General features: G+C 38.3%; 1 protein-coding gene across 2 annotated transcripts in view; it reads left to right on the top strand.

Moving 5' to 3' along the window:
* COL24A1 (collagen type XXIV alpha 1 chain) overlaps nt 1–15977 on the top strand; it is a 145650-nt gene that overhangs the window by 80859 nt on the left and 48814 nt on the right. For both annotated transcript variants that reach the window (XM_085303507.1, XM_085303505.1), the window contains 5 exons: nt 202–246; nt 9552–9605; nt 11518–11571; nt 13467–13520; nt 14154–14207. In XM_085303507.1, coding sequence (XP_085159633.1) covers nt 202–246; nt 9552–9605; nt 11518–11571; nt 13467–13520; nt 14154–14207 — 261 coding nt within the window. The remainder of the gene's footprint in view (nt 1–201; nt 247–9551; nt 9606–11517; nt 11572–13466; nt 13521–14153; nt 14208–15977) is intronic.

The following is a 15977-nucleotide window of genomic DNA, read 5'->3' as shown; positions in this document are numbered from 1 at the left end:
TGCTTCTCTTTACAAAATCAAAATTAGCCATGGGCAGATTTCTTTGTTGTTGTTGTTGCATAATTTTACTCTTGAAAGTTTTAATTGGGTGTTGCAATTTAGAAAATAAAGACTCTTAGGAAAATAGAGAAATTTATTGTGCACATAAGAAAGAAATTACATTTCGAATGAACTACATCATCTGTTTTCTCAATTTGATAGGGAGAACAAGGAGACCAAGGAAACCTTGGAAAAATTGGTGAAGCAGTAAGCTTGAATTTTCTTTCTAGTTTTATTTTTTGATCTTCTGTTCATTTGAGTGATAATAATTTGTTGCAGTTGCTTTTGGAGAAGGTGTGCCTTTCTTTGAAGCTGTAGTGTCAGTTATACCTTTGAGATCTTTCAGAGTCATACTGTGCTAAGAAATTTGCCAGTGTAAGTACCTTCCAGAATTAATTCTGCTTGTTTTCCTGTTGKGCAAAGTAAACTTTACAGATTGTAAGTATCTTCCAAATAATGTTCAAGCAAATGAACAAGTGTTCCTTCTCCAGTGAAATGTTTTAAGAGGCTGTAATTACCCTTGTATGTATTTTGTAGATTTGTTCTGTCTGCCCTCTGTAAAATCACAGAGCTCAAGGTGACCTTGAAATGGCATGTAGTCCATCTTCCTCTTCCTAGACAGGATCAGTTATCCTTATGTTACTCTTGACAAATATTTGGCTAACTAGTTCTTAAAATACTCCAAGGACAAAGGCTCCAGGAAATGCTTAGGCAGCCTGGGGCTATCTTTRTTTTTAAGAAGTTTGATGCACCGATATTTTAATTCTGTTCCCTTTTATTCTCTTAATTTTTCTAGTATTTCTCATCATCTCTTTGGCTGATATCCCTGTCATTGCTGCCTGAGGTGCCAAAAGCGTTACCACTTTTCTGTAATAGCTTTTCCAGGTTAAGTAGTATTTAATATCTACTTGGGAAAATACAAGTGGAAGCTATGCAGAAGCAGGGAAGATTCAAATGCTGGGGCATAATGCTTGGCATAATGCTTGGCTACTAACAGCCTAGTAAGATGGGGAATATGCCGAAACGTAACATTGTCAGTTGGTCAGCAGTCATAGCGTCTAGCATCTGTCAGTTCACACTGCTTGACTCTTCATAGCCCATTTCTGCAGAAGTATTTTTGGTGTCTTGTCCCATGTGGAAACTGAGAAGAATAAATTTATAAAATGTTCAGTGTGCTTATAAGCTTAAAATGAAATAGGGATTGAAAAAGGAATGAGGGATGTGACTAAGATTGCACTTTATGTCACTGTTCCTTAACTGAGCCCAACAACCAAGTGTTTCTCTGGCCACCATGTAAGCCCTATTGAAAGAGGAAGGGGGACAGGTTCAGAAGTAGTGCTGTTTGGCCAAGCAGAACCCAGATCTGGGAGGACCCAGCAGCTACCCTTCCCTGCAAGGTTATCAGTTGCTGCAGGCTTTGAGAAGTAACAGTCAGCAGGCAGAGCACATTTACGGTGCTGATGAGACAAAATCTTTTGAAAGTCATGCAAAAGGAAGCAATCACTGAGAAAATTGCCCTTGCATCAGGGACGAGGAAAATCTGACTTTGCTGACCTGTGCAACTGTATTTCATGTGCTTAGATCAGTGCTGGATGGCAAGTCTTTTGAAAGCATGTTGCTTCAAGCACCTCATACAAATGACTTGTCTGTGTTATAAAGAGTCAATCCTAGTGCATTAATGTCTTAATAAAATGATACATTGCTGGATTTTTGTAGCCTAAAGCTGAACTCATCTGAACTTGACAGTTATGTATCAGGGCTATGTTGCTGCTTGGTAACACAAGTAGTCAGAGGCACACTAAGTAACTAAGTGCAAGTTAATTCCAATTGCTCCTTGCCTGCTCTGTTACAGAAATTCAGCTCTTGGTCATAGGATTTTGAATTAGAAGTTATTGACATTTATTGGCATATTGTGACAGAGTACAAATGAGTAACTGTCAGATGCAGCATGTACAACTGGTGTCAAAAGGACAAACTAAAATAAGCAGAGTTCATGAGCACAAATCCTGGAAAAAAAATCTTGTCACTACTTCAAAGACCTGGAAAAGTCACATGTCAGCAAACTTGCCCAGTTGCAAATACTTTTTTAAAACAACAGTAGAGAAACCAAGCTGAAATGAGAAGTGGAAGAAATAAAAGCTAAAAAGAATAGAAAGCAAAGAATAATAACAGTATTCAGGCTGCCAGTGGCAGCTCCACAACAGGCTGAAAAAGGTCAGCATCTGAGGCTGTGGGAAGGCAAGAAAAACCTGCATGTGCCTAAGAGTTGAGCTGCTTTTGAGAAGTATTCTCATAAAGCAATTCCCCTACCTCCTGCAGAGGTAAAGTACAGCTGGGCTGGGTGACAGGGAGGCTTAATTTATGGAGAATGAAAATTGCCATTCCTTTTACTTGAAAAAAAAAAAGATTAAATGGGCTTTAACTGAAGTTTTCAAGATGCTCAGTAGAAGGAGTTCTTTGAGCTATCATGAAAAGTCTGGACTCTGGGGATGTGCAAACAAGAATTTGGAAGCTGTGAGCCTAAAGAAAAGCCAGTTGGGTAAAATATTTTTTAGAGCAAAGACTGGTGAAGGCATAGGGTTAGTATTGCCAAGGGCTTCAGAAGAAGGAACTGGTTAAGCTGCTCTCAGAAATCCGCTGTTAGAGATCAACATGAGTTTTATGAAGAATTTACARTATTGTCATTACTATGATCTATAATCTGAGTAGTACTACTGTGTAGTAGAGGTTGTCAGACCTGGAAGTTAGTTTTTTTTCAAGCTGTTTTGCYCATTTCTCTGAAAGGACGTTTTGCTGATGGTGCTGTTCATCGGCTAGTTTATGCCATACTGCCCCAGAGCCCCAAACCCTCTATGTTTTCACAGGTTAGGATTAACACATTCTCTAGGGTATTGAGAATAGTGAAGCAGAAGGATAATCTGCTCTGTGAGATTTGCTACCTGAGGTAAAAAACCCACTAGTTAGATGCATAAATGTAAAAAACCTTTATCCAAATTTAGTTTAGCCAAAATACGACTCTCTGGTTGATATCTACCATCAGAAGAGAAATTTTCACAGATGACAAAAAGCCTCCACTGCTAACTCAGGCTTCAGAAAGAATTTATATAACGTCATTTATTCTGGGTATCCATCAAAAAGTGAAAATAATCCAGATTTGGATGGATACTGTCATCCAATTCACATTCGTTCCAAGCTGCTTATACTGTGTGAACTGTGCAAAACGGAGGGTCCTGTCCAGGGAGTGAGCCAAGCCCTGACTGCCTCTGGAGTCCTCCTTCCAAGCTGCCTTTTTAACATCATCATTTAAAAGTTTCATATATGAATGGAACATTTGCAGATCTAGTAGAACCTCTAGTAGAAAAAAGGCATGAGACTGTCCAAACCCTYTTTCCCTGACAGAGGAATTGCTAGGGGGTCACGCGCTACCTGTGTGGTAGTTAATTGGCAATTGGGCTGTCTTTTCACCACCAGCTCTCTAGCTTTATGTCCAGGCTTGCCTATGTGCCCAAAATATAGTGCAACACTAAAATAGGAGAAAAATGCTTAGAAGCTATTTTAGTGATACTTTAGGATAGACTTGTCTGTGTGTGTAGTCAATTGTATTCAATAATAGTGTRTCTATCAGCACACAACTGTTCTTTTCACTGTTTGTCCCTTTCACTATCTATCTGAATTTAACTAATATATTTTGTGTACTCTAGTAGTTTGGGAAGAAAAATTTAGGGGAATAGGATCTGCATGAGGCATCTGCAGATTGCCTGGAGGTACGTCCTGCTTCTACTTTATATGCTGGCTTCCTTTAAATGCAGGTGCCTCTCTCCTAACATCATCAGACAGAATTACCCTACCTTTACACTAGTGTTATTGGAAGAGAATTCAACTCATTTATCTTTTTTTTTTTTTTTTCCTAAAACTACTATAGATTAAACAATGGTGCTAGTACATTTTTACCTTTCAACTGTTCAGCTAATTGCAGATAAGAGTCTTTTTCAAGTTCAAGTGGAACATCAGGTGTGAGGTGCAAGCCTGCATCTCTGCTTTCACTCACCTCCTGCCCTGGCATTAGTGGAGCCATGGAYCTTCATTCAGATTACCAAGTAACTTTCTGAACAAGCAGAAAACACTAGCAAAATGGATGACTCGATCTCAGTGTAAAAAAGAGGAGAATGGCATCTGCCTTTCAAAATTCAGATGCTTCCCAACCTAATCCTGGACAAAGCATCTATAGCTATTATGTTCACTTTGTAGTATTTTTAGTACAGTAGTTATAAGGCAGGAAATTATTTCTGAAGTTTGGAGATGGAACACTAACTTGAATAATAAATAAGGACCACACAACCAAAAGCCAGCAGTGCCAAGTGGTGTAAGTACAGCAGTTTGCACAACTGTCAGCCAACAGGTGCTTAGATGACAAGGTCTGACATAGGGCCATTTTCTAGTCTGCTCTTGCATTTTGCTAATTCAAACTGATGTGCCTTTAGTGAGCCAATGTAGCACTGATCTTTGAGGGGTTTGAAAGGGCTTAATTCAGCAGTTTTTCATATTCTTTATTTGGCCTTTCAAATAACCCAAATTACTAGAATTTCTCGTTTTGCTGAAGAAAATACATCCTCCAAAACAGAGCTGCACTTCCATCCCATTCCCCAAAGATGAAAGATAAAATTCCATTTTAAACAAATAAAATGGAAAAAAAAAGCCAAAATTTTGTATTCTCATGATTTAGTTAGTTTGTACCAAGGGCTTACATAGCTTTAACAAGGGACATCTTTGGCCTTGGACAATGGCTCATTAAAACTGGACTCTAATTAGCTGACATTTTCAGAACTGTATTCCCAGTTTCTTTGTTGCTTTGTTTTGTTAATCTTCCCTGGCAGTCTGGAGAAAGGGCTTTCTTTAAAACTTCAGGTCAGTCTTACCTCTAAGCACATAATATTTACAGTTGCTCCGTTCAGTTTGCACCAGATAATGATGCAGCAGTAAGTAGATATTTCACATAGAGGCTCTCTTTGAAAGTCTGTGGTTTCAAAAGCCCATCTGTGGTTCAACAGCATACTAATTTCATTCAGATCAAAACCACAGCCACAACAAAGCAATACAAATTCACCCGGAAATCTGACCAGGCAATTTTGAGAGCAGGTATCATCTGTCCATGATGCCTCCTTTCTGATAGATCTGCTATCTTCTGTTCTTCTGCAGCTGATGTGAAGCCAGATTAACAGCCTTTGTAAACTCTGCTCCCTTGCTAATTTGTGTCCAGACCTAATCTGGGTCAAATATGGTGGAAGTGTGCATGTACTTTTCTTTATCCTCTACTCTTCCACCCTTGGTTTTCACAGTTGTCTTTTTAACATAGATAGCTGACTTTGAACTTTTATAGATCCTTAAGTAAATATGATCTGCTAAAATCAAATCTAAATGTGGATTTATTTTGATTTTTGAATACAATTCTGAAATTTATAAAGCCTTTCAGAAAGGCTGAAGTTGATGGACTCCTAGGAAATGTTTAAATGTAAATTTTTATGAGCAGACAGAGGTTAGGACATTGCTACATGTTGGATCTGGGGAGATGTAGAATGCACTGGTTCAGGATAAATTTTAATGGGAATGAATTAAAAATACCTTTTAAAAAATCATGGAAAAATGTTAATATGGCAAGATAGTATTTTAGATTTACTTGTAGCACCTCATTAAAAGAATGTTGAATAAAAATATTTGGAAATGATGAATTCTAAATGAAATAATGTTACATTGGAAAATTTTCTGTTAACATCGAAGAATGTGTTAGCGTAYAGTCTGACAGGTAACTGCTTCCACAGGAATTTTCAGAACCAGCCAAATATTCATTCCCCACTACCAAGTTTTTTAATGGATTACTCCATACTTGGGTTTGCATTAAATATACAATGTGTTTTCAATTATTCAACTACAGTCAAGTTTCTAACACAGAACATATGCCCTGGCAAGATATTTTGTCTTTTAGGCATGTGTTAGATGCTAGATTTGATCTATGATTCATTTTCCATGCAAATGCTCCTGTCAAAAAGGTTTCTAAAATACTGTTATCATCACTGGAGAGTTTTACAGAAATCCCTGAACATGAAAGTTTATGACTTTTTTTTAATAAGGTTTATAGCCATGACCATTTTTAAACAGTTTAGTTATTTTACTTAAAGTTTCTGTTGCCTAATGCATTTAACTTTATTTTTGGAATCCCCTAGTACTCCCGAAGGTATTAGAGGGATACAGGAAGACACAGATTTAAACCTGGTTTGGACTTTAGTCATCCTTTTACATAAGAAGGAGAGAGGGTTGAAACCTCAGTCCAGACTTAGTGGCTAGCATCTGTAATAAACCGATTGAAATCTGGGATTTGAGGCGCCTCATCAGCTTTAAGAAAATCTGTAAGGAAAACAACACTTTATCACTAATATATTGAGGAAACAAGACGTTTTGCTTTCTGATTGCAGTTTTTCTCCACTATATGTTACTAATTGTTTCAAAAATCAAAATCACATTCACCAGTAAGCTTTCTTCTCTCTTGCCTCTGCTGGTGCGTGCTCTAGAATTGTCTCGGTCTCAGACGTTTGCCCTCTGCATGGCGAGGTGGGGATGGGTTTAACCTGTCATGAAGTCCTTTCCCCTTGATTCCTCCTGAAGTCCCTATTGCTTCAGTTTTTCTTGCTCTCCTGGTTCTCTTTTTTTCTTTCTTTCTGTGCATATCTACTTCCACTCTTGCAGAGAGTTTTATTTCTCCTTTAGTCTGACTCAAAATCCACTCTCCTCTTTTGTATTTTTACTGTAATTTTTCTTTACTTAACTAGTTTCTTCTGAGGAACAGCCAGTGTCTAGGAAACTTTCTACATAATAGCCAACGTTTGTCTTTGTTCTGGAAAGTATGGCATTGTAAGCTAGACCTAATGTGCTAGGTAAACAAGAGCACATACCCCATCACTGCTTCCTAGTCATTCCTTCTCTTTGAGACCGAACCAGAGGATCTTATTTAGAAAGACAATACTCTTGAACTGAAAAGAGGATTTGATCAGGGGCTATACGCTAAGTGCATAACTGCTGGTACAAGGCACAGTTACGCTTATTTCTAATCAGCATCTTCAGCCCTCCACAAAGTGTGGCATGGGCTGGGAGCTCAGTGCTGTCTCTGTAGGAGGAGAATAGGCCTGAGTTACCTCTTGGCTCTGATTTACGCCTTCTATCTTTTCTAGGATAAGAGAATCAAAGCGATTAATCTTTAGTCTTTTGAAACCTTACCTCCACAATACCTTATCTTGACGAGCAAGAGTACAGGGTAATTCTTTGTCCCACAGCTTTCTGCCTGGCAGTGAGGCCCACTGCTGGCCACAAGTCATGCTGACAGTGGTGGTAGCTCTCATACTCGTTAGAGAGTTCGTCACAAAGTCCCATCGTTCCTGCCATTGACCTCTGGGCATCAACTTTGTGCTAGTATCACCAGGACCAATCTTTGTCTGCTGCCAGGAGGCTTTTCAGTTCTGACACATAATACACATGTTCTGAAACACATGAGTCCAGCAACCATAGAGGTGCCTGCTTATCTCTTTAGCCCCTTCCAAAAAGTAGTCTGTGAAAGTGTTGTCAGCCTTGAAAGTAGCTGTCTTGAATAGCTCATTGCTTAATAAGATCAAAGAAGGATTAAGGAAATCCTCAGTTGAGGCTATACACCCAGCTGTATCTGGGTATGTGCCTATCCAAAAGGAATACCAGCCCAGAAACTTTCTGTAGTATTTTCATCTTGTAGCCTTAATATCTTCCCTATGCTTGTCCCCTGGGCCACACCATGTTGTCTCTTGTGCTCTTCTGTCTGCTGTATGTCTACCCCTAAAGCTTAAAATAAGTCCTCCTGTCTGATTCAGATTTGGAAAAYGTGGGTCTGAGTAGAGCTGAAATAGTTCAATATAGGTCAAAGAAATGGTGATATCTGTCATGAAAAGATAAAATTGATCCACAGTTCAATTCAAGTCTAAGATTCCTAAAATCAGCTACTTAGATTAGTCCATACTAATAAGAATATTTTTGGAGCTAGAGCAGACTCTAAATTTAAGATGACAGACTTAATTTAATTCTTTCTGATTTAGCAATACGTCATAATCTGCAATCTAGCAGCAACCATTCAAAACTGCTAGTATTGAGGGGAAATTGCTATGTGAGTGCCCTTCACTCTCACTGAATCCACTGAAAAACTAACTACCCAAGCATCTTGATGCTTTGCAAGTTTTATCCCCCTCGCACAAATTCCCTTAGATCTTGTGGTTTCTATCTGTTATTCTAGATATTTAGTTATTTAGATATTTAGTCTGGCTAGATATCTGCATGAACCCCTCCACAGTGGTGTCTCTCAGATGCTCAATTAAACAGTCAACCCACTTGACCTGCAGTTCTGAAGTTAATCCAGTTCATGTGCATTTTTCTTTGCCATCGCGTTCATCATGCAGTATGTGATGCATTCCATGGAAAAGATCTCAATTGGAATAACATTAAACTAGGTGACCAAACAGCCAACTCGCCTAACAAACCCATTCAGCCTGCTAAAGCTGAACAAAACCAGTAAGCGCTAGGACAGACTCTCTATCATTTGTACCAGTGGGGAACATTGACACCACAGCCAGCAATTCTGCTTTAGGCAGATGCTGGAAAAGAGACTTTACTCAGACTTGATTTATATACCAAGGCTACATTTCAGAAAGGAGCCTGAAGAGCCTCCCTCCCTAGCTTTAAGCATGTGTGAAGTCCAAGTGCAGGCAATGTCACTTTGCTAAGCACTTTTTGAAGTAAGGCTACTGTTTCATACTCTTCTGAATCAGGGGCTTGCACTCTAATTTTATTTTTATTTTTTTACTTTGATAACAAGAGAATTACAAGCACTAGGAATAACATTTTGAAAAGTGTTTTCAAATGGTGCTTTCTGTTGCATCAAGTAGAAATTTGCGGGAGAGTCTCAAGAGAGTGTTGTTGTATTTATTTTTAAAAGAACTAAAATGCTCTGAACCCCTGACTTCAAAGGTATTTGGGGCTACAACACTTCAGGGGAAAATTCTTACAGCAGCTGATCCAATATCATTTTTGTTTTGACTGGCTTTTACTTTTTTCCAGTGAATTTACACTCCTTGAAATTTGTGGTCAGACTGAAGCACTGGCAGAACAATTCTGCCTTTAATTGTATGTCTGTAAAACTTTTAGCATTGCAAGCCTCAGCTAAGTGGCAGACGATAGGCACACCATAATGGTTAAATTCATGAAGTTTCTTTTTTAGCTGTAACCTACTGCCTGTGAGTCTAGATGCAGTGATCTTCACACACAGCCTATAAGCCAGGTTAGTTTGTGCAGCCCTCCTTCTACTTTTGACAGAAAGGCTGCCCATGCAGTCCAGTGCTCTCTGCGGTGAAGAAAAGCTTCACACTCTGCTGCTGGGTTGCTGGGAGCTGCCAGCCATGAACCAGTACAGTCACTGCACTAAGAAAGTCTGCTTATCTTTTATACAGGGATCGACTGGGTTACCTGGAGAAATTGGTCCATCTGGAAGCCTTGGTGAAAAGGTATAATAACACATCTGCCTATTCAGCAGCAAAAATCAGCTTTGAAAACCATTGGCGAGAGAAAATATTGGGGAGAGATCATTTACTGACCACTGTGACAAAGCTAATATTCTCATAGCTATTTCAGAGTGCAGAGATGTAATAACTAGTAACCCAGTTGCTGTATTTGAGGTCTACATCTGGTATCCTTGGTTTTACTTTGGCAATGAATTTAGAGCTAATAGATTTGTTATCTCATTTGTATTAAAGCACACACTTTGCCATCCACTCCTGTTGACTCTCAGACTGGCACAACTAATATTTGTTTTATACACTGATCGCTGATTTCACCGCTGTATAGTGAGGAGATGAAAGAAAGACAGTAAAATTTGGCCATACGCTTTAGTAACTCTGCTGAAATACTTCTTAAACAAAGTTGAGTAAATAAGATGATATTGTTAGTTTTGTCTTCCCTACAGTAGCGGTTGTGTTTATTGAAGCATGTTTGGCAGAGTTGATGTGACCAGAACAGTATAAATAGCTTTAGGTGAAATATTTTAAATCCAAAAAACAGGAAACTATCACTGGACTACATGTCAGCTTCAATTATAATAAAAACATAATTGCTTGTCAGAATAATCCAGCACCATTTACATTTCTACCCTATAGGGATAAATTATTTCATCTAGACTGATGGCTGCTATTTAAAGAGACGTTATTGAAAAAAATACTCAGTGATTTACAAGAACTTCCATGAAAATCTGGTGATAATTTTACTGTTGGTTTATGTAACCTATGAAAGGAAATATATCAGTGGAAATCACTGCTTGTTAAAACTTAAATTTAGACAAGTCTCATATGGTTTTAATCACAATATCATCTTAGAATTCAATGTCAAAGAATTCTTGTTCTTCATAATTACATTTTGCCCAGCAAGTGTTACCTTGGGATACTGTTGCTAGTTTAACCTGATTAACTAATCTATTGAGAAATGGAAACAAGCTGGTATGTTTTCATTACTATGCTGTTTCTGTGCAATTTATTATCTTACTCTTTAACGGGATTAAATGCTACAGTATAAACATGCTTTGTGGATTTAAATGACAGATGTACTTTGCACATAGTTATTTTAAGGAAATGTGTCCTTAAAGTGTGTAACATTAAATATGTATCATTGTCACTATATTGTGTTCGGTATCTGCTATAAAAGTGTAATCTTGGTAAAGGGGATAATCTACAGCTGGACCTGATGTTTGGGCTGAATGTTATATGGTTAAAATGAGAAAGGGCATGTGACAAGAAGGAGTCTCTTTGTACTGCGTCTACTCTAATTGCTTCCACTGCTGCTTCAGGGTTGATCTTGCTTATACTGGCATGCATTAAAGAAATGAGGGAGGGCGAACAACATTTTATGTTTGCTTGTTTGCTGTGCTTRTAAGTAAGGTGACATTTGTGAATTAAAGAACATAAATAACTCTAAATATGGTGCACCCAATGGAGAGAAAGGATCTGCTAGCCACGCAATCTGATGTAGTACCAAATCTCTTTTCTGGCCTTCTAGGGAAGGGAAAGACAGGAAGACTCTGTTGTATTTCTTTTCAAGATAGGGGTGGGCTTCTAGGGAAAAGAGTGCAAAAATTCCAGAATAGTGGAAAAGAAGGCCTCTGCACTGCTTCTGAAGGGCAGTCTCTGAGTTGCATGTGTTCCCTTTCCTGGATTTTCTTCTCCTAAACTTACTGTGTTATGCACTGCAAGAAGTAGTTCCCTTTGGCAACCAATCCCACTGTAGACTGTGGGCTACAGCCCTCATAAAAGTCCTTTTGGATATTGTTATCTCAGGTTAGCCTCCTTAGCCAGATATGCTAGGAATAGTGGAAATGGAATTAGTCAGTGGATGAGCACTCATCATTTTCTCTTCAATTTTTCATTCAAGGGGGAGCGAGGCAGTCCAGGACCAATAGGTCCTCCTGGAGAGAAAGGTGTCATGGTAAGTCACAAGTAACTTACTGTCACTTACTGTCCAAGTGAGCAAAGAATTCTCACCCTCCTGACAGTGCAAGCCTTATGGAAAAGAATGGTATTTATGATGTGTTGTTTTGAGGAAGTTTCATTTAGCGGCTTTATCACTCTGTAGATATATCATTACAAATGTTTTGCTGAAAGAATCAGCAGAATAACTGCATTTTTAAAAACGGATTTCAGCAGACTTTTAGGTATGAAACTAAGCACAGTGAATTGAAAGGAGAGATAAAGGCAGGTGGGAAAGTAAAATCTGTGATATGCTATGTATATTGGGGTAACGCAAACTATTCTAGTAGACAGACTGGTAGCCAGGGTGCTACCTTGTGATACTGCAGTGCTATGCAGGTGCACATGGTGGACAGCCCGTGGCACCACTCCAGTGGGAGGACTGGCTTCCTGGCAGCACTGTTTATGATAAATCAGGATGCAATGCTTCATGCAGCATTTGACAATCCAGAGGCCAATGGGTGCCATGGCACGTGAGCATTACAGACAACCTGGCCCTGTTTCACCAGCGAAGTTCAGAGCCTGGCTGCAGTAGCAAAGTTGTTCCTTCCTGGGCCAGCCCCGTATTAACCAGATTGTCGGACCACAGGAGTATGAAGTTCACTTTGAACTTCTCAGGGAGATGTGGTTAGCGTTTGATCGGGTGTTCTGTAGTGAGCCCTGTGATGGCCTCTGAATGTATAGAGAATGTTGACAGGCTTTTAACTGTCTGCTTATAAGAGATCAGAGGGATCCTTTCAGAGGGATTCCTTTACAAGAAAACCTATTTTTCAGTGTCAGAACAATGTTAATGATAGGACTCCAGCTCATACCATCAGTCCTAGAGATTAGTTTGAATTTATCTTAATATTAAAAAGTCAACRTAGAGTTGACCTGCTACCAGATTGATATACTCTTTATCCATTGGCTTAGCACAGGTGCCGTGTCCTCTCTGATGTTAAACCTCTCTGATCTGAATTTATCTTCAACCAGCTGCTTTTGATCCAGGAAAAAAGAATCATCAGAGAGCTGAATAAAGGAGGATTTTATTAAAATGGGATTCTGTTTTATAAACTACATTTTATCAACCAGTAGGCATATTTGCTGCCATAAATAAATCCACTTAAGTCATAGCAGTGAAAGCCATACTCAGTAAGTGTTYGCAGTCCATGGATAGGAGCTGTGTTAGGCATTTTGTCTTGGCCTGCCCTGCCTACGTTGAGATGTTCACACCATTGTCACGTGATGATTTTGGACATGGTCAACAAAGTCTGCAGGATGCATTAGCGCACTTAACTGACTCACTCATATAAATCCAGTACTGAATTGAATGGTAAGTGTTATTCTAGGCTGCTAGCTCTAACGATGGTTCTCCTCCACCAAAATCAGCATTACCTCACAGTATTACTTCCAGGAGCAGGTAAAATTTCTCAGTGTTTTAGACACTTGAAAGGCTTTAATCATCAGGAGAAGCTCATGCTCATACCTTATGGTGCTAGAGAGAAGAGTTTGCATTTCAAGAAATCTCTGAACATTGTATTACTAGTTTTGTGCAGATGACTTTAAAAACATCAAATTCATTTAGACTGCAGCTGCTTTTCTTCAGTAATTTCTTTCTCAGCTAGTGCAAAAACTGGTTTTGTAAGCTCTGTATAGGCTAACTGCCTATTTGTTGGAAAACTTCATAGACCCTTTAATATTTTTGTGATACCTGCAAAATAATAGGTATTTTCTAAACAAATTTTTGCACGATTAAATATTTTGTTAACATGCCTCAGATTTCAGGTGACTGACTGGATTTATTGTTGTTATCTACATTTTGAACAATCTTGATAAAATTATTCTGTCCTTTTTTTGTATTTATTTAAATTCTAGGGCTACCCAGGACCTCCAGGAGGCCCTGGGCCTGTAGGACCAGAAGGATTACCTGTAAGTATAGTGCTGTGCTTTGATGTGACCTAAAATGTGTGATTTTTTTTTTTTAATGTCTGTTTGCTGTGCTGAAGCTAAGCATGCTTGCTAATTTGTACTGCAGCCAGTAAAACTGTCATGACCCAAACACAAAGTCTGTTCAACTGCTCTTTACAAGGATGAACCATGAGAGACATGAAACTAATTATATTGTTAACTCACCCGTTTAAAAATTACTCATTTAGACAAGTAGAGAAGTAGAATTTTTTGAGGAGGATTTATAATTGCACAGTATTGCACAGCAATTTTAATTCACTGATGCTTAATGTAATCTACATGTATTCATTGATGTTTAGTTTAATTATTAAACAAAAAGAAAATAATTTCCTGATTTGGTGTATAATTGTGTTATCATTTGCCTATATGTCATCAGTAGAGACAGATATTGAATCTTCTACAACAAATTACTACTTTTTTCTTTTTTCTTTTCTTTTTTTTTTTTTTAAGATAATGTTGCTGAAATGTAAGTGTCCTTTGACAATTTTAGGATGTTGGATAGAACTAATGTAGTCAACAGTCACATCATGATTTCTTATTCAGAGTGAGGTTCCACAGGGGCTGCAATGAATAATAAGTTTATTTGGCATATAGGGACCCCCCGGGACAGGAGGAGCACCTGGGCCACAAGGACTTAAAGGAAGAAGAGTAAGTAATGTTGATATTTATAACTGTCGTCGGACGGATGCAGTGTTGCATGAGGTTTTTTTGTTTGTTTGTTTGTTTGTTTGTTTATCAGCACTTCATTTATGTGTTTGGAAAGAAAATGAAAGCAAGGCATAGGTGGGAGAGAGGAAAAAGCGAAGCCAGGTATATCACTCAACAGAAGACAGTGCATTCCAGCGTCTCAAGCCTCAGATTAAACTGTCGTTTTTATTTCCTGTATGTTTTCAGTGAAAAGTGAACCCTTTTTTCATTGTATACAAAACAATAATCCAAAGGCCACGTAAGCCAATGAGGAGTCTATCCATATCAAACTCTGTAGTAGATTAGATAAAGGTAGATACTTAAGAAGCATGTACAATATAGAACCTTACTATTTAAAAGATTGTGATTAGTAAATTTCTTGTAATGCAAAATTTACTAACCATATATTCTTTCATGTTTCTTTCTCATGATTCCTAAAATATTAAATAAGTGATTGGGAAAAGAGATGTATTTTTCAGTATATTTGAAATATATACAATGATTAGCAACTTAGTAGTATGAAATTATTTATAAAAGAAACTTCACATGAGTTTTCATTCTTTAGTATAGTTTCCTCCTTCTTTGGAAGAAATCTATTGTAGTTTACCTCTTTGTTCATGGGGACCATTTGTGAAATATAGATATGAAATGTATAATTTCTACTAAAAATTTTGAATAGTGGTACTGGGCTATCCTATAGCAAGAAAGGATTCCAAGTGTTTGKAGAGGTTTTTTTGCTTAGTTTCAGACGTAGAATATAATTTATCCCAGACTTTAACTCAATCAAATGGGTGAAGCAGATTTGAACATATATCTGTACAGACTTAGAATTTCTTGATTTTTTTGAGTTTGTATTAAGTGTGAGGATTAAGGAAGTTATCCTAATACTTCAGTTGCTCTCAGAAAAGGACATACCCACTGTCATCAGAGATAACATTCATGGTCTTCTGAAAACTGTGCTCATTCTTCCCTTACAACAGATTTGTTTTTAGAAAGCTTACTTAAAAGCTTTAAAAAAGATTAAAGGATTAATGAGTATTCAGAAAATGAACAGGTGACCTGTGAGAAATGGGAAATACACTTAAATACTTGGAATGAACTGTTAATGACTTGCATTGATTTGCCCCAGTTGAATAAGTAAAGGTATCTTTGATGTCTGTTCCTTAGTCTAATTCTGCATTTAAGTTGGACACCTCATTTGATGCACTTCATATCCATGTAATCTATTGGTGCCCAGCAAACAGAGTTGATCAAGGCCTATTTGTCAGGCAAAACTGAAATGCAGATGTGTGTTTGTGAAATATATCTGACAAACCTCAGAGAATCATTAATTAGATGCGGAGAGTACGAATCCAACCTCGCTTTCAGGAATATGGACCGCCACCGGTGCGTGCAGCTTTACATTACCCAAGCCTGGAGAAAGAGGGACAGTCCAGCTGTCCATCGGTCCAGTCCAGTCCATCGGTTAGCAGAGAAGCAGCTCCCGAAGCACCAGGAAGATGCTCGTTTTTACAAATATGCTCAGTGGGGGAAGGCTCTAGGGGCTCCAGGGAGCCCTGTGTTAGTACTGAACTAATACTAAAGGAGCCTTCTCTGCCAGGAGCGAGAATCTCAGCTTTTGTTTATTGAAGGGGGAGGGAAAAAACAGCCCTTTTACTTCATAGACAGCTTTGGAAATGCAAATCAAAACAGCAAAATGCAAAACAGTTGTGAGACTGAAAGGAAGCAGTA

The sequence above is a fragment of the Rhea americana genome, unplaced genomic scaffold, assembly GCF_003343005.1.
Source record: "Rhea americana isolate MKP2758 unplaced genomic scaffold, rheAme1 scaffold_2, whole genome shotgun sequence".
NCBI lineage: Eukaryota > Metazoa > Chordata > Aves > Rheiformes > Rheidae > Rhea > Rhea americana.
The sequence above is the reverse complement of the archived record's forward strand: the minus strand, read 5'-3'. Positions and strand labels throughout refer to the sequence as shown.